This window comes from Malania oleifera, chromosome 3 (assembly GCF_029873635.1).
Source record: "Malania oleifera isolate guangnan ecotype guangnan chromosome 3, ASM2987363v1, whole genome shotgun sequence".
Lineage (NCBI taxonomy): Eukaryota > Viridiplantae > Streptophyta > Magnoliopsida > Santalales > Ximeniaceae > Malania > Malania oleifera.
Window position 1 is genome coordinate 18341721 of NC_080419.1, and position 20392 is coordinate 18362112.

Below are 20392 nucleotides of genomic sequence, written 5' to 3' on the forward strand. Positions count from 1 at the left end.
AATTTATCTAAAATTTTACTAAAAATGGAGTAAAAGCGGAAAAAAATTTATATATATATATATATATATATGTATATTCGGATTGATAAATCCTTCTTCTATGCTCAGTTAAATCTAAGATTCAAAATTTATGTCTTGTAGATAAAATATAGATTGAAATCTTTTGAAAGGAAAGTAGGCAGGGAGCAAATGGCTAATAATATTATCTGTATCTTTTCTATAGTACTTCTGTCATTGCTCTTGAATTGGCAATTTGGGCAGCGCGGCCAATGTTGAACAGAACAGAGAGTTGGAATTCTCAAACTTCATGGTGGCACAACCATTTCATTTTATTTTATTGAACTCAACAGAGGAAAGGGGCCACAAGACGCAGAAAACAACAAGAGTGCTCGTGCATGAATGATGAAACCCATTACAGGCAGCCCCTTAAATTCAAAATTTTCTGATATCAGTGATGAAACGAGACTGGTCCCTAAATCCCTTTCTTGGGTTTCTTTCTTCTTTTTCCAAAATCTTATTGGCATTGCTCGATTATAGCTCTCAGGCTTACGGTTACAGAGTGTTAATTTCTTGGAAGATGAGCTTTGGATGCAGGGCAGGCACACACCCTCTCCTCGTGTACATGTTAAAGCGTTAGAATCACGATCTTCTCTCTTGAAAGGAACCCCATTTTGGAATTTTCGTCGCCATCTCAGACCCTAGTTTGGACTGTTGCTAATTAGGGTTTCATTTATCTTGAATTTTTTGCTTTAAATGCTGTGTCTGCACTGTTTATAAGCTGTGATCTCGTGCGCAATAAAAGTGCAATATATAATATTTTTTTCTTCAACCCCACAGCTCATGTCCTCTAATGAGAAAAAGCTACTGTCGTAGGACCAGATGAAAATGTCTCAACTTTATGCTTCGCAGGGTTGATTTAGGGCTTTCTTTCCCCTATTCCGAGATGGGTTTGCTTTAAATTTCTCCAAATCGGTTTCTTCTTGTAGGGGTTATTCTTATCTTGAGGAATTTTTTCCGGAAAACCTTTCCTACCCGCACGAGAAAAGAATTGTCAATTAGTCATTCAAGGATTATTCTGCAGATACAGGGTTTTGGCTTTGGTAAACTGGTTTTCCTTAGGGTTCGTTGATTGTTTGTCAATTTGGCTTCCGAGAAAAAAAACCCAGATGCAATAGCCACAATGTTGATTTCAATGAGTACTCATTTCGATTTCGTCACACCCATCAAGAATTACTCTTCGGTAGATGCTGATGCATTGGACATGTTCCACTTTTGTTAGAGGACTTCCTTCAGCAACCTTGGTTACATTTGAATTTCTCCCTCAAGTCTTTGAATTGTTTCTTGAATCATGGGCTGCGTCCATGGGAAGTGCTGCAGGCGGTACATGCCATCAACGGACGGCGATTCTCGAGATTGCAGAGAAGGGAGTCGTTTTGGTGTTCATAAAAGGCATGTACTCACAGAAAGTTCAATAGAGTTGGCCCCTGTTCCTTCCCATAACTTCTGTCTGGAGTTCTCAGCCTTCACGCAGCGCGGATACTACCCCGACTCGCCAGATAAAGAAAACCAAGATAGCTTTTGCATCAGAACACAAATTCAAGGTAATCAAAATCTCCATTTCTTCGGAGTATTTGATGGGCATGGGCAATTTGGCATGCATTGTTCAAATTTCGTTAGGAATAGACTAGTGGAGATACTATCAGATGACCCTGCATTGACGGAGGATCCTGTAAAAGCTTATAATTCTGCTTTTTTAGCCGTAAATTCTGAACTACACAATAGTGAGATAGATGATTCGATGAGTGGCACGACCGCCATTACTGTTCTTGCTTTTGGCAATACCCTTTTTGTTGCAAATGTGGGCGATTCGAGAGCTGTGATTGCGACTAAGGATGGGAATCGAATTGTAGCTCAAAACTTGTCAAATGACCAGACACCATTTCGTAGAGACGAGTATGAGAGAGTGAAGCTTTGTGGGGCCAGGGTTTTAAGTGTTGATCAAGTGGAAGGGCTTAAGGATCCAGATATTCAAAGTTGGGGTGATGAAGAGACAGAAGGTAGTGATCCTCCAAGGCTGTGGGTTCAGAATGGGATGTATCCTGGGACTGCATTTACAAGAAGTGTTGGAGATAGTACAGCTGAGAAGATTGGCGTGACTGCTGTTCCGGAGGTGTCAATTCTTCAGCTTACTCCTGATCATCTGTTCTTTGTCATTGCAAGTGATGGGGTTTTCGAGTTTCTCTCAAGCCAAGAAGTAGTCAATATGGTATGACTGGAGAAACAACCTTCATTTTTTGTATATTTTTATTTATTTTTTCTATGTACCTGTCATTGATAAAATCACGGTTTGATTCCCCTGCTGGATATTTATGTTCCTCGATACAGTGATATCATAAACTTGCTGCTTCTAGGAATTTACCTTCGGCACCTTTTCAATATTTAGTTTTATAGCTCTTCATTAGTTTATATTAATTGTACCATTTACCAACAGATTTGAAACTGTTTAGTATAGTTTCCCACGCAGTTCTACATTAGTTTATATTGATTGTGAGTTTTATTGTATTTCATTACCTTTTATTGTGATATTTTAAAATATTTGTCATGTATTTCCCCTTTACATTTTCCTAAATAAGAAGACTACAAAATTCAACATGCAACAGGATCAGAGAAGTATGTGTAATTAAATTTAATAGGACTTTGTTGTAATGTTTGTCAAGCTATATGGGAAACCTGAAGACCGCATGTAGAAGAGATTCTAGATATGTACTTTTCTGTAAATTTTAAGTTGTATGTTCACACTATAAACAGAGTGATGATTTTGTTCACAGAGTGACAGTTGTTATAAGTTGATCGTTGTTACGACAGACCAAACAGTAGTCTGAAGTTCAGTCTTAATATGAACTACTTGCAATGCCCCTATTTGCCTATTCAGAATCTCCAGCTGTTCCATCAACTCTCTCTCTCTAGTTTCAAGAAATTAATTTAGAAAATACAAGTGCTTGGTAAGATTTTAACTCAATAACTGTTCAATTGAACTGCTAGGCATAGTTAGTCTCCCTTTTCTAGCCTAAGATGTGCTCAACATATCTGTGTCCATCAACTCTCTCTCTCTAGTTTCAAGAAATTAATTTAGAAAATACAAGTGCTTGGTAAGATTTTAACTCAATAACTGTTCAATTGAACTGCTAGGCATAGTTAGCCTCCCTTTTCTAGCCTAAGATGTGCTCAACATATCTGTATCTCTATCTTCATTAGTTAACCTTTTCTTTTGTTAATAGCCCATGTGTGCCTCTTTTTGGATTATGTCAAAACTTGCAAGTGAGTGGGCATTGAACCCCTTGGTGGCAGATATATTTTTGGGTTCTTTTTTGTCAAATGTGAAGGTGATTATTTGCAATGTTGTTACTAAAATGTGGAATTGAGTTGTTGCAATTCATTGAGCTCACTGGAAAAAAATTTATGTGGTGTGGATGCAGTAATAAATTCTGTGGCAGACAATTGAATTCATTTGCATTCTGTGCAATTCATGGTGTATTGATATAGTTCATGGCATAAAGTCCTCAACCGGACTTCATCTGTGTATTTCCTTTCACAAAATACTGTAGACATCAATACTGTACGAAGTTTATCACAATACTGAATTCATTTTTCTAGTGCTACATTAACTGGAGGAAACAGCAATTCACTTTTACCTTTGCACCCAGAGCACTTTAATTATCCCCTCTATTTCCTCTTCTTCGTAATTGCACAAAGATAGTTACAGGTGCAAAGTTATTCATATAACATGTTTGCTTCTGTTTTTTTTTTATAGTCTCTATTCATTTTTTGCCTTTTTAAACCAGACACAATGATGCATTAGATAATGTGTAGTCGGAATAAATCTCTGCCCATTTAGGGGGCGTTGGTTCACGGCATCTTTCAACATTCCCCGTAATGTTGACGCCCATGGCATCTCATTCCCATGCTTGTTTGGGCACTAGAATCTATCATGGCAGACATCTTAAAGAATGAAAGATTCCTAAAAAACACAAGCATGCTCTTCCCACCCTCCTCTATGGGCAAGTTTTATGAGAATCTCATTCCCCTACTTTTGGGACAAGATTGCCCTCTCTATTTTGTATAGTTGGACAACAATGCCCCCATAAAAATGGAAGTATTTTTTTTAGAACATGATAATATGATATTAAAGGAAGGGGAGCCTACATGCAATGGCACGTGTTCGAGGGGTGGAAACAGCCTCTTGTGAAGATGTAAGATAAGGCTGCGTACTATAGACCCATCGTGGTCCACTCCTCCCCGGACCTCGCATACGTGGGAGCTTTGTGCACTGGGCTGCCTTTGTTTTTTATTTTTTGATCATGTGCTATTAAAACCAATGGGATAGAAAGATACAAAAGGAGAGGCCATAGAAGGCCAAGACAAAAAAACAAATAGCAAGATAAAATTTAAAGCTCCTAAACTAGTGGATATGACTGTTCATGTCCTTGCTAATGTTATTCACGAAACCATTCACAGCAGCTAATTCCTCTGAATATAGTTTTATTTATGGCCAACTAGCAAAAATGAAAGTATTTATTATTATTATTATTATTATTATGGTAAAATTTTGGAGACCATGTTGCCCCAAATTATTTTTGTTAATTGGATTATTAAGTATTGAATTTCTTTAATTTAAGATTGTTGAAAGTTTTAGGACATGGATTTAATTAGGTGCAATTCTAGGTAGGGGTTTTGTGTTGAAAATATGAGTATTCTTCATTTATTGTTTATACACAGACCAAGGGTATAATGGTCATCCTTTTATAATGGTCCCATCTTGAAACATCCACTAGGATTCCCGAACTAAACATTGACACGGTATCCTGTGTACATCCTTCATTACAGTGCGAAGCAAACAAATTATTTCTATGAGGCAGCATCCCTTTCCTAGGAATGAGATTGCAGGGAATGTCTGTGAATCAAACACCCCCTTAAGAAACTCCCCTTAAGATAGATGATGATGAAAAACAATTAAGTGGGTAAGATCCTCTTCCACTTTGAACACCTCCATTTTTCTTTTGATAAGATGTGCGAACAAACATAAAACATGCCTTAGTGTCCAAAATTCTTAGTAGAAGTTCCAATGTTTATGAATTAATATCTTTGATGGATTAAGGATGCAGTGGGTATCATGGTTTAGTTCCTTCATCATCTTAATTCTTCCGTTTACCATCTGTGCCTGTTGATTTTTTCTTTTTCCCCCACTAGGGTCTAACAAATATATGGCAATCTTTGTGCCATGCCACTTTTGACCACTTTCAACCTGTTTAAGACAATTATTAAGAGAATCAACATGCTGATTTATCAGCAGTATTCTCCCCAACTATATTTATGATTTTTTTTCTGTATAAATTATCAGATTTTATCATAACTAGTTAAAGTCTTTTAATTCTCAGCCTTAAGTTTTGGATTGAATAAGCTTCAACTCAATTTGGATTTCTTTTTTTTTTTTTCTCCTTAGCCTCTTGTATACTATTCACATTACTTTAGAACCTCCAGTAATTTTGATTGTGGTTGGGCTATATCAATTTAATTGTCTCAGATTTCCATTTATTTATTTTTTCTTTTTATTACACCTTCAGTTCCCTGTTTCCTCCTCAACTTTTCTAATCTATTTCTGTACGTAGGTGGCAAGTCATTCAGATCCTCGGGATGCATGTGCTGCCATTGCTGGAGAATCATACAAGTTGTGGTTGGAGCATGAAAATCGAACAGATGATATAACAATCATCATTGTACACATTAAAGACCTTACTAATGTATAAATGATTCAAATATTTCAGTGGATTCTCATTTTACTAAATTTCCTTCACACTTGGCTGAATTCACGATGATTGGTAGCAGTAGAGTTACACGTCTAATAATGGTTTGGAATGACCTACACTTCATGAGGCCCTTTTAGGGAGATTTATGCGACAAATAGCAGATGATTGCTGATGACTTCTAGTTTAATATTTCTTGTGTTGCTTTGACCTTTATTATCCAGAAGAATGTATAACTCAAATGGTCGTCATCCACTTTGATTGAAGTGTTGATTTGGCATCGGGAAATCCTATAAGTCTTCTCTCACTTCCCCTGTCCTCTTTCATTCAATGAAGGCAGAGTATGAATGATATTAAAAGTTAGGAAGATGAAATCTCTTAAAATGAATGCTTGGTGCTTTCCTCGGTTTATTCTTGTGCCCTTGCCCCTGGTGAAATCCCTACCTTTCTGCTGGAGGCATTTTTCATATTTTACTTCATTAATTGCTTTACGATTTGTCTAATATTTCGCACGAATGCAGTAGTCAGGTGCCTGCACTTCGTATGGAACAAGTGAATACAATATAGCGATTGAAAATCAATCATTTGATAAGAAGCGATTTGTTCAGGTCTGCCTCCTCAGCATGCCATTTCAATGGATTGGAGCCCAGCAATTCGTTGCGTCTCCAACACATGGCAAGCCCTCGGAAATGGTCTGGTTTTACTAATGAAGATTTGTTTTTTATGTGATTAAATCATGTTCCTTGTATGCTGAGCCTGTCTTTTCTTTCAATTTTCCCAGTTATTCATTGCAGTGATCAAGTAGCAGGGGCCTTTACAAAATCATCGTGGCCTGTTTTCCTTGAAACGGTACCATCTGCATCCTCAAATTTAGTATTAGATTTCAGAATGCAGTTAAAGAATTTTAGCACGAGGCACCTAGGAGGGAAAGATAATCATGAGAGAAGAAAATAGTGAATGATGTTTCAACACATCTGCGAGTTGTGTTTCAAACATTCTTGTTAAAATACTGAATTGAGTTAATAATGTGTGGCAGGTTAGGTATGGCAAAACTGGTGGCCGGAGGAATTTGATCTGCCAGTGTTAGGCCTGCTGGTTCACTGATTCCTATGCCGTGATTGGTACCACCATTTACTTGCTGATTGCATGAACTTAATCACAACTGGGGTTGAAACCATTTGGGAGAATGAGTTCCATTCCTTTTAGGCAGAAACTTGCTCTGGCTTGTCATACATGAATGAGAGAAAGTGAACAGGGGGAAGTTGAAGAAAGGTCCAATGGGGGAACATAGGAGTTACAATTTCAAACTGGAGCTTATTAAGTGTTTCTGGTCAAGGTAATGTTTTGTGATTGTTGGATGCATTCATCTTGCAATATGCCATTTCCTTCCTTCTTTGTTTTGATGATTTCATTCAATCTGAGTAATGGTTGTGGATTTCACTCGAATAATTTAGTGCTAGTTTGGATTAAGGATTTTGTTTTGAAAAAAAAAATTAAAATTAAAAAAAAATTATTCTAATATGATTAAAAATAAAAAATAAAAAAAAATGTTAATGATGTGTAAAATAAAAAATTGTATTCATTTACTATATATTATTATGCTTTTTCTCACATTAGTTGATAATTAAATGTGAAAGTGAATTCTTTAAAATTTTCTTTTCTTTGCCTAAGGCCCTATTTGGAACTGGAGAATATGAGGGAAAGGAAAGGAAAACAAAGGAATCTAATTTTTCATGTTTGGTTATCAAGAAAATTGTAAGATAAAATAAAAAATATGTCAAATTAATGAAAAAAAAAAAATTTAACTTTAGGCATAATTCATGTTTAATTTTTCACATAAAAAGAAAAATATAATAAAAAATGAGTTTTATTTTTTTTCTTTTTTTTTTCTCACCAAAATCCTTGATTCAAACGGACCTAAATATTTCATTTCATTCAATAACTAGCAATAACTTGCCCAAAACAAATTATGATTAAAAAAATTGTAACCACAATATTTTCCAAAAAAACAATACTTGAAATCTTAATATAGTTTTTCGACTTTCATTTTTTTTATTTTTCAATTAGATGTCTTACATTTTAAGCAAAGAAAGAGAATTAATTGCAGAAATATCAAACAACTTACTAAAAAAGAAAATATGCCTGTCAAATTGGCGAATTTTAAGTTCCATTAGATTTTTTTTAATTTCAGTATGCAACAACTGTATGAAATAAACATACTAGGAGAAAATTTGGGTGTGTCTATTGTAGGATATATGCTTTTGAAGGTCAAGATCGTAATTTATATTAAATGTAACACATTTTAAAAATAAACCATGTTCACCAAATCATAGATAATAAATTTAGATGAATAATATTTTTTTCTTTTCATTTTTTCAATGCTAAACCAACAATCATATGAAATATGCAATAAAAAATTAATAGATATATAAAATATAAATTATATTAAAGTTTTTAAGTTTTATATAAATTTAAATTCAAAACTTGAAATTCATACTCCTAAACATTACCACATTATTCCATAACAAAAACCCATCACTACTATTTGCTCAAAAGTAAATGGATCACCATCACTTTTTTTGAAAGCTCAAAATTTCATTCTAATCATATTCCTAACAATCACAATAGAATCTCTCAACTTATTAACAATCAAATATTTGTATTTTGCATAACTAAAAAATTCATAGGTAATAAAAGAAAATATTATAAAATATACTAATATGATTATTAAAATAAGAGATGTTTTTTTTTAAACGATTGTGTCCGAGACCCTTTGTATACTCAACTAATCCATCGGTATAATGGATCTACCCCTCTACCATTCTCCACTTAAATATGAAGGTATTATCTCAAATAAAAAGTTGTAGTCCCCAAGACCCGAACACTGGTCATTTAATAATATAATTGATTATTATAATTATAAATATAATTATAAGTCTAATTAGTCTATTCTTTGGATATTTAAATAATTGATTTCAATTAGAAAGTCTACGGTTGCAAAAAATTTAGCTACCAAACAATTATTCAAGCAATCACAAAACAGTTAAAAATCCTATTGTTGATTTAAGACAATTGATATATTGTGTTTTAAAATTTTTGTATGATACTAAATTTAAGACATGTAGTTTATATGCAAGAGAATAATGCTACTAACCTCAAGCCATTGCTATTCAAGTGATAAGCCTCCAAGTGATAAGCTTCAAGATTGATGTATTACAAACTCTTTATATAATTGTAAGAGTAGACTAAATGACTTCTTTTGATAAAAGGAATATAATTAGTTCCTTCCAAAGCTTTATAGGAATTTGTGATAACAATTAATTTTGGCACTCAATGCTTATCCCAATATGTTCATTGCTTTATATGGCTTTTGTGATATTGATTCGATATCATAATTAATACAAATGCATGTATTTGACTATGTGTGAGACTAGGTCACATTAAATCTCTATTAGATTACCATAGAGAGATATTAAGTCTCCATTGGGAGAATTGCCAAAAATAGAAACAAAAAATGTCAAACATGCATATGACTTTACTTTGGATTATATTAATTCTCCTTGAACAAGATTAGAAAATTATGCAGGGCCCTCCATGTATAATTATTAGTACAAAAAATAAAGTAGCTGATTTAGTCGCATGGGCTCCAATAAGGGTTTGGTATCATTATGTTAATGAAAAATGGTTTGGTGGTATGTTAATGTATTAGTCCACTATAAAGACGAGACTTCATAGATTTAGGGACTTGAGAATGGAACAAAAAGTGAGGAGACTCAACCACCTTCTGGAAAGAGGTGCAGCTATGTTGAAGAGATAACTATCTCATTTGCAAATGTATCTGGATGGGATAAAATATACGACGGGTCTATGTGTCTATATTTTATATAGTGACCCGAAGAATAATAGTATTATAATAATAAATAGAGAGGAAAATGGAAATAGGAATAGAAGGAGACAGTAGACTTCGTCGACGAAGGTCTTCAAGATCTCGTCGACGAGACCCCATTTCGTCGACGAGAAAATACTAAGAGAAGAATGGGCTACTCTGAATTTCGTCGACGAAGGGTAAGATTCGTCGATGAATTTCCTTAAAGACTTGTCGACGAGATGAGGTGGCTCGTTGACAAATTCTGCAGTATAAATAGCCCTAAACTAATTTTTAATCGCAGAATTTCAGCCGAACCCTTTCCCTCTCTCTCCTCTACGGCTCCTCCTCCTTCTTCCGTCGATTTTGGCCCTGTCAGTCGCTGGATCAATGATCCAAAGCCACCACGACGCTCCTGGCGAAGTTCTCTACAAGTTTGTCAGAACGGATCGTTGGTGAAACTAGGTTGGATTTCATCCCAAATTCAAGGTAAGACCTTTTTAGTCCATTTTTGGCCTTCTGATAGTTATAAGAAATGATGTAAGCAAAGAAATACTGATATTTTGTTCTGAGATTTATGATTTTTAGGGTGTTGAGTGGAGAACCCTGCGGGTGTTAGACTCATTATAGTAGGGATTTTTAGCAAGAAACAGGTAAGCGAAATATGATATGCTAGGTTATATGAATATGTTTTCAGTATGAAATTATAAATGTTCCACCAAAGTATTGTTTACAGTAGAGATTTATATAATTTATTAAATGTGATTAATATGTTTTAAAATTACTGTGTGGCTTGAGAATATAGATATTGTATAAAAACATGCTTTACAGTATTTTCAGAGATGTGTTTTACAGAATATATAGACAGTGAATGTATTTTACAGCAATTACAGAAATACCATGATTATACAGTTTTACAGTACCATGACATATAGTTTTACAGTCTATTACAGAAACACAGTGATATAGATACAGTTTTCTACAGCATCATGGTTTATACAGTTATTATAGAATCATGGTAAAATAGATAGTTGTATTATAGAGATGTATTATATAGTATCAGACCCTGTTGGACCATACAGTTTACAGAGTATGGTACCGTAGGTACATATAGTTTATAGAGTGCAACCACCTATTCAGATAATACGTTATATAAAGGTCAATCGCATAAAACCCACGAGTGGACAGGCTCCCCATCAGATATGGGTTGAGGAGGGCTGATCAGACTTGGAGTATAGTGATTTATTCCTGGTTAGCAAGCCAAGGTAAATCCCACCTACGGGCCGCACAACCCTATCATGAAGGGTTAAATCATGACACACAGTTATCCACAGGGAAGTTTACAGTTATTATTATGTTTATACAACTTTAGAGAAACAGAAAACATATACATATTTTAGCAGTATTTTGAATAGAAACCTAAAATACAGAAATGTTAAGCAATAGGTAAAAGATAAAAATTATATTTCTAGTATTGTGTTTTACAGATACAGTGATACATGACTATATAGTAATAGATTTTCTCAGTATTATAATTCAATTGCCACACACTAATAATAGCATATTTTGTCTTACTGAACTTTGTCTCATCCCAGTGTTGAATTATTTTTCAGGTGAGCCAGTTGGGCGAGCGGACCAGGCTCGCAGATAGAGAGATCACAGTAGTGCCTTGTCAGAGAGAGTAAGTATATTTTGGGAGTATTTTTGTATAGCCCTCACCAGTTGAGGATATTGGGGGAACAGTCAAATATGTGTATTTTGGGAAACCTATTAGCACTCTGGTATTGTATATAATTATATGTGAATATGTTTATGTGATTTCTGCTTCTTGCTGCTTGGGTTAATGATTGGGTTCAATCTAGTATGGTATCAGAGCATGTTAAATAACATAGCATATAAAAAATAAAAAATAAAAACTCAGTTAAATGGCAGGTCATTACATTTTAGATGTTAAAGATGTGACAAATTAATTTTACATTCATTAATATCAAACATATAAAGAGGGTGACTTATTTTCAATGTGTAAAATTTAGGAAATAGGTGTAGAGACATATGGAGGAGAAGATCCCCTATATAATCTCTCAAAAAGAATGTTTAACTATAGAGACCTGGAAAATAATATTAATAAAAAAATAAGCAAGAAAAAGGAGAATTTGGTTTTGCATAGGCCAAACTGTCAACGGTTTTGGGTGAACTCAGAAAACCATCGACGGTTTTGCGTTACCGTAGCCTAACTAGTAAGGGTAAAATAGTAAAAATTGGTTTGGTTAAAAACCAAACCATTGAGGGTTTTACTCCGTGTCCAAAACCTATAAATAGGTTTCAATTCATTTTTTTAGATTAAAACTTATTCCTCTTCCTCTCTCTCTCTCTCTCTCTCTCTCTCTCTCTCTCTCTCTCTCTCTCTCCTCGATTTTTCACTCGGTTTAAGCCCAAATTGAAGGAGAAACGTGATATCAGGATCCTGGCGACGTTTCTCTGCAATTTAACAGGAGCAGTTTTGTGAGTTAGGCTTCCTAGGCACCGCTCCAAAACTAAGGTAAGTAAGATATTTTAAAGTTTAATCAGTTCTTGAGAGTGTGTGGGCTTAGGAAATATTTAATGGTTATTATTATTCTGGGGTTGAGTTGATTAAATTAGCGTATATGGATACAGAGGTTTGTGTGAATGCCGCAGACACTGTTTAGGATCCCTGTAGGCATATTTGAAGGAATCTGGTAAGCGAAATAAATTATGTCAAGTACTTTCAAAATAAACTCAATTAATTGAAAGTATAAGAATATGAAAAAGACTATATATATAGTTTTCTAACATATCGAGCATTTAAAAGTACTGGTTGAATTATCATGTATTTATCTAGGCAAATATTATTTTATGAAATATCATTTAAAATTTGTGTGGCATGAGAAATGTAATTTATGCTGGTTTATAATGAAATTTGATATACATACTGGTCTATGAAAATATTGAAAATACAGATATGATATTTTGATACTAGAAATGTGATTTATACAGATTTGATAATTATATATATATATATATATATATATATATATATATATATATATATATATATATAGTTAACAAAAGAGGGTGGCACCTCCATTTATTTATTAATATACCCTCACTTTTGGCGAAGGAATACCATGGTTACAAGATAAAACAAAAGGGAGAGTACAGAAAAACCCTCTCAAAAAAAAATCAACACCAACAACCAACCAAATTAGGACAAACAAAACTAAACGTAACTAACAACGGAGAAAGAAAGACGATAAAAACATAAACACGGCCAAAAACAAAATAAAATACATCAAACAAAACTTTAGAGTTGAACTAGCGACGAACGGAAACGAGACCCCACCTATCCATCCGAAGAATACCTTTCAAATAACGTGGTAGAAGGTGTTGTTCTTAGTAGATTACTTTGTTTCCCATTTCTCCTTTTTTAGCAAGAAAATCAGCCACACTATTGTATTCCCTATATTGATGCATCATCATGACAATCACTCCATCTAGCTTCACCACGAGCTCCTCCCAAAATTCCCAAAGATACCACAACGTACATCTACCTTTCTGAAGCCAATCAACTACAATTCGCGAGTCACTTTCAATAATCACATGATTTTTTATACTGAGGAATGAAATGATAGAAATGATAATGGTTACAATGAAATTATAGTGGAACTGTGAAAATGAGAACCCTGATGGACCAGTGTTGTATATGAGAGCACGGTACCATTGCTAGGATATGAGTCAGTGCAACCACACTTCTCGAGGAGAGTGTTGGCATTGGCAGTCAATTGGGCCTGCGAAAGAGATGTTGACTGCCCCTGCGTCCGGACCAGGCTACGGTGGGCCAATCGTACTATAGACGAGAATTGTTTTGACTTAGCCTAGTAGGCCTGCCATGGTTTAAGTCCAGCCTTCGAACTGCACAACCCGGTCATATGGGGTTATTACATGACGATGATGTATGTTTGTCCCCAAGATGGTTTTTCATTATAGACACGATAAATTTACGTTTACAAACATGTTAAGTTTTGGACTCATATATATATATGTGTGTGTGTGTGTGTGTGTGTGTATGGATATGAGCACAGTTATTATGATTTCTCAGTTAAATTTAATTATTTAATGAATGTGTTTCTAGGACCCTAAAACTCATTTGCCACACTGATAATAATTTATTCCCTTATTGAAAGGTGTCTCACCCTTATAAATTCCAACATTTCAAGGAATCCAGGAAATCAGACTTGAGCGCTCCAGGGAAGGGATAGACTGTGTTGCCCGGGGTGAGTTATAGTGTGACCCCGAGGTGTGTAAGGATGTGTTCTGTGTTTTTGGGAATGAATTATGGATGTATTATATTTTGGGATTTGTGTATGTATTTCGGAGATGGCAGTACTCTGGTATTGTATATGAGATGTATGTATATTATGCTTCCGCTGTGTTGTAGTATAACTTACGGACTATTGTATTCGGTTATCCACTTGGGAGTCCGGTGCTATATATATGGTATCAGGGTTTTATTTTTTATTTTTTTTTTGGTAAAAGAGGATGGCACCTCCTAACTTTATTAGAAAACACCGCATTTATAGCGAAGGAATACCGTGATTCCAAGGTATCAGGGTTTTATATAATGTATATATGTAGAATTTTCGGGTCGTCACATTAACTCTCTATTAAGTCTTTATTTGAAGACGCACCAACACTGAACCTATAAATAAAATAAATGCACACCAACCATGTGTAATAAATGCACACATGTTATACAATTATATATAATTCTTCATTGAAACTTATAATATTCGTGTGAATGTAGAATTACAACAAAGTCCATCAATCTCATTAAACAGTTATTAAAAACCAAAATTCTAAGTCCATTGCAATGGTTACTCATAATTCCTCTCTCTTCCCTTGGTTTCTCATTCTGATTTGATTGGGCCTCGGACTAACAACATTGGTAACCAAGTTATAAGTAGCAATATAGAATCAAAATTTTTAGAAATCAAATTCTTTGTTCCCATTTTGAGGAATTCGCACTTGCTCTAATAACCGAATTTTGAACAAAAATGTAATTTTGAGACTACTTAAGAGTTGCATAATTCTAATTTTTCAATGCATATTTCCCATGTTTATATAGAACTTTAATTCTAGTCCAAATAATCAGGTGAACATTCACATTGAATAGATGTCCTACAAATATCAACCCTCTCAAATATAGATATCCGATAGACATTAAGATTGTTGGATAAAAACATAGTATTACCCTTGTTCTTGCATAAAAAAAGTTTAATCATCTGCAAGAAGCATTAATTTTTTAATATGCCACACAATTGTGGAGATTGGAATTATGTTATTGACAAATTGTCAATGCTACAATCCCATGAAATTCCAAAAGCAATCTCAGACTGCATGCATCATTGGTTGAAATTGCAGAAACAATTGCGATGGTCTTACTAGCTTTGATCCACTGGGACTCATGATTTTGTCATATAAAAGACACATCATATGCTTGAAACACGAATCATCCTTGTTAGCTATGCAAAAATAATGAACTATTGAATGATTGTTGTATTTCTCTTGGCCTTGAAAAGCTTTATTTATACAAGTTGAATCTCATATAGGTCATATGGGCTAATTACAAACAATTTAGATTATACACATGTGTAGCATAGGCTAATTCATACATGGTATGTAAACAAATGTATCTTACTATTACATCCCCCTAAACTCAAGGAGGTAGAGAGACTGACTTGAATTTAGAAACTAAATGTTGAAAACTATTAGGATATAACAGTTAGAGATCAATAACAAAATACTAATAAATCTTTTTTAGAGTAAAGAAAGAGAATTAATTGCAGAAATATCGAACTTCTTAAAAAAGAAATTATGCCTATTGAATTAATGGGTAAGTACTACACATTTATAAATCTAGGTGAATTTAACTCGCTTAAGATTTTTTAGAAAAAAATTTCAATGTGCAAAAATTATATGAAATAAACATACAAGGAGAATTTTCGCAGGTCTATTGTAGGATATATGTTTTTGAAGGTCAAGATCATAATTTACATTAAATGTAACACATTTTAAAAATAAAACATGTTCATCGCATCGTCTGCTAAGCACTACACAAGCTAATAAATTTAGATGAATTTAGATGTATAAATTTTTTTCTTTTTACTTTTTTCAATACTAAACCAACAATTATATGAAATATGCAATAAACTATTGATAGATAAAGTTCAATATGTCCAATATATATCTCTGTGTGTGTGTGTGTGTGTGTGTGTGTGTGTGTGGATATATCCTGGACATAACTTACATCAGCGACTGCTTATCCTAATTTGGATGTCATAAATACACTAAACTATGTTTAGGAATATGAATTTTTGATTTTAAATTCAAATTGTGTGAATTTGGACAAAACAAATATATTAAATTTCTTCTAACTTCATACAAATTTAAATTTAAAATTCAAAATTCATGCTTATAAACATTACCTTAATATTCTATAACAAACCAAGATAACCATCACTATTATTCGTTCATAAATGTGAAATATATCTGAATAAATGAATTATCATCACTATGTGAAAGCTCAAAATTTCATTCATTATACTCATATTCCTTACCATCACAATTGAATCTCTCAACTTCTTAACAATCAAATTTTTGTATTTTACATAACTAAAAAATTCGTAGGTGACAAAAGAAAATATTATAAAGAAATAATAATATATCATCAAAATAGAAGAGAATTATTATTATTATTATTATTATTATTATTATTATTATTATTATTATTATTATTATTGAAGAATCTAATTAATCTGTTCACCATATATTTAAATAATTGATTTTAATTAGAGGTGTCAAATGTCTATGTTTGCAAAAATATTAGCTACCAAACAATTGTTCTAGCAGTCACAAAACAATTAAAAATCCTATTTGTTTTATCAAGCATATGTATTGTGCTTTAAAATTTTTTGTATAATACTAAATTTAAGACATATAGTTTATATGCAATAGAATAATGGTACAAACCTCTAGCCACGGCTATTCAAGTGATGATCTCAAATGGTGAACTCAACGGGGAACAATGATCTTCTAACCTATACAATTCCATAGTGATCTATCATTCATGACAATTGTAAGAGTAGAAATCCTATTTAATTATGTATAAAAAACCTAACCCGACTTCTTTCGACAAAACGAATATAATTAGTAACATGCATGCATCCTTCGGAAGCTTTACAGAAATTTGTGATAATAATTAATTTTTCCACTCAATGTTTATCCCTATATGTTTATTATTTTGTATGGCTTTTGTGATATTGATACGATATCTTAATAAATACATATGCATGTATTTGACTGCGCGTGAAAATAGTTCACACTAAATCTCTATTAGATTAGTTAAGCCACCATAGGGTGACATAAGTCTCCATAGGAAGAATTGACCAAAAAAAAAAAAAAAGAACAAAAAATTGAATATTTAAGTCAAATAAATTGGTACTGCTATACGTAATGATATGCATGCATATAACTTTACGCCCGGCATTTTAATTCTCCTTTAAAAAGATTGGAAAATTATACAACGGTCCGCCACATATAATTATTGGTACCAAAAATAAAGTAGCTGATTTAGTAGCATAGGCTCCAATAAGGGTTTTGTCTCATTATGTTAATAAAAAATGGCTTAATGGTGTGTTAATGAATTGGTCCACTACAAAGATGAGGCTCTATAGATTTGGGTACTTGACAACGGAACAAAAGGCGAGGAGTCTCAACCGTCTTCGGGAAAGAGATGCAGCTATGTCAAAGAGACATTTATCTCATTTGCAAATATATATGCGTGGGATTAAATATACGACAAGTTCGTATGTCTATATTTTAGATGTTAAACATATGATAAATCAGTCTTACATTCATTAATATCAAACATGTAAAGAGGAAAACTCATTTTTAATGTGTTAAATTTAGGAAACGGGTATATGGACACATGGAGGATGTTGACGCCCTATTTTTGTCTGGGCCAAATATAACAAAAGCGTTTTTTTACTATTATTATTATTAGTGTAAACACCCTATTTTTTTCCCGAACCAAATATAACAAAGGGGTTATTATTATTATTATTATTATTATTAATATTTTATTTTATTTTATTATTGTTACTTTACTATTATTATTTTTACTATTTCTATTTTTATTAGTATTATCATTATTTTCAAACCTTATTATGATTATTATTACATTACTATTATTATTATTAATATATTATTATTATTATTATTAGTATTAGCAATATTAGTATTATTATTATTACTATATTTATTATTACCATAAAAGTATAAAAAGAAAAAAAAGAAAAAGAAAAAGAATGAAAAAGCCTTTAAAAAGGCGTTTGAGGCACAAGAACATTGGAGACAAAAACAAAAAAGAAAAACCTAATTCTCCCTCTACTTCTCTTTTTTCCACATGCACACGAGATGGAATACAGAGGCTGAACACAGCAAGGGAGAAGAGGAGGAGCATATTTATATGATTATTGTTGTTGCTTTATGTATTTATTTGCATAGTTATATTTTTATTGATTTGCATACTTTATTGTATTTAGCTTACATATTTATTTTCATATTATTATTGCATTTATATTTTAGGTTTTGCTATGTTTCCTAATTATCACATGTTTCCATATTGTCCTTACATATGTTTGCATAATAGATTTGTAGTTTGAATTGTTTCCGTAATTTTGTTTCCATGTTGATATATTGTCTACTATTTATGAGGTTTAATTACTTTCGTATTCGTATTATCGTATTTATATATAATATTCAGTGTGCGTACTGTTGCTGTCATTATTATTATTATTATTATTATTATTATTACTATTTCTCTTATTATTGTTATTATTACGGTATTTATTATTATTATTTTATTTTGTATTATATGTTTATATTTAATTGTGTTATTTTTAGTATTTCATATTTGTATTAACTTATTATCATTTTGTTATTATATTTATTTTTGTTATTAAATATTTTCTCGATTTTATCCCTATGATTGCGATTAAAAAGGGTACAAGCTCTTTCGGATTTCACGTACCCCGGTTCTGAGGGAATATATATTGTATATGTTTTTGTTGGTATTTCAAAAATTCACTAAAAAGGAGTAATTTTAAAGACTTTTTAAATTTACTTAGGCATAATTTCATAATTAATTAGGTACCGCTCGTAAGAACGGGCGTATAGGGGGTGCTCGTACCTTCCTCTCGCGTAACCGAACTCCTGACCCCAGCTTTAGTAACGTAGACCTATTTTACCCTTAATTGAGTAGTAATTAAGCGTTCTAACCACACTAAAAGGTTAGTGGCAACTTCATTCCTATTTTTTTCTTAAAAAATCTAAAATAATTTTTATTTCGGGTACACGCGCTTCAGGACGTCGCGACAAAAGGGAAGGTTCCCTGCATAACTTTTCAAAGAGAATGTTTATTGTAAGTCCTTATTTGGAAATGCACCAACACTACCACAAAAATAAGAACCTACAAATAGAATAAATGCACACACGTTATTTTGAACCTACAAATAGAATAAATGCACACACGTTATTTTATAATATATATACGTGAATGTAGAATTACAACAAAGTCCGTCAATCTCATTAAACAATTATAAAAAAAAAAACCAAAATTCTAAGTCCATCTCAATGGTTACTCATAATTCCTCTCTTTTCCCTTGGTTTCTCATTTTGATTTAAATGGGCTTGGACTAACAACATTGGTAACCAAGTTAATAATAAATAAATAACTTCGAAAAACATAAGTAACAATATAGAATCAAAATTTTTAGAAACCAAATTCTTTGTTCCAATTTTAAGGAATTCACACTTGGTCTAATAACTGAATTTTGAACAAAGCAATTTCGAGGCTACTTAAGAGTTGCATAATTCTAATTTTCTAATGTATATTTCCCATGTTTATATAGAACTTTAATTCTAGTCCAAATAATCAGGTGAACATTCACGTTGAATAGAATGTCCTACAAATATCAACCCTCTCAAATATAGACATATGATAAACATTAAGATTGTTTAATAAACCCTTGTTCTTGCATAAATAAAATTATTTGCAAGAAGCATTAATTTTTTAACATTCCACACAATTGTGGAGATTGGAAGTATGTTATTGACAAATTGTCAATGCTGCAATCCCATGAAATTCCAAAAGCAATCTTAGGTCTATAACTACATACACCGTTCCTTGAAATTGCAGGAACAATTGCGATGGTCTTACTAGCTTTGATCCACTAAAACTCATGGTTTTCCTGTATAAAAGATACCTTATATGTTTGAAACATAAATCATCACTGTTAGCTATGAAAAAAGAATGAACTGATAAATGTGTTACTGTTAAAAATTGAATAGCTTTTATTGAACCGTCCTTCGACCGTGACCACCTGAAAGGAATCAAATAATAACGGCTTGAAGGACCCGAGGTGTACTTCGGGGGATCACTCTGATGCCTAAGGGACAAATGATAAGCTCCGAATTGCAACAGTAGACAGAAGTGGATATAAGATGCTTACCCTGTAATGTCTCGACCCGCCACATGGGGCCTGGGGTGCTACTTTAGTGACGTATGTGTTTCTGATACCATATTCATTATATAAATGCAGCGAAAATGAATGATACATTCTCCAAAATACATTTCTAGAGTTCTAAA

General features: G+C 32.8%; 1 protein-coding gene across 1 annotated transcript; it reads left to right on the forward strand.

Moving 5' to 3' along the window:
* Nucleotides 1-230: 230 nt before the first annotated feature.
* LOC131150181 (probable protein phosphatase 2C 35) lies at nucleotides 231-5842 on the forward strand. The gene is made up of 2 exons (XM_058100776.1): nucleotides 231-2266; nucleotides 5667-5842. The coding sequence occupies exons 1-2, from the start codon at nucleotides 1349-1351 to the stop codon at nucleotides 5802-5804; spliced, it is 1056 nt and encodes a 351-aa protein (XP_057956759.1). The 5' UTR covers nucleotides 231-1348; the 3' UTR covers nucleotides 5805-5842.
* The last annotated feature ends 14550 nt before the right edge of the window (nucleotides 5843-20392 follow it).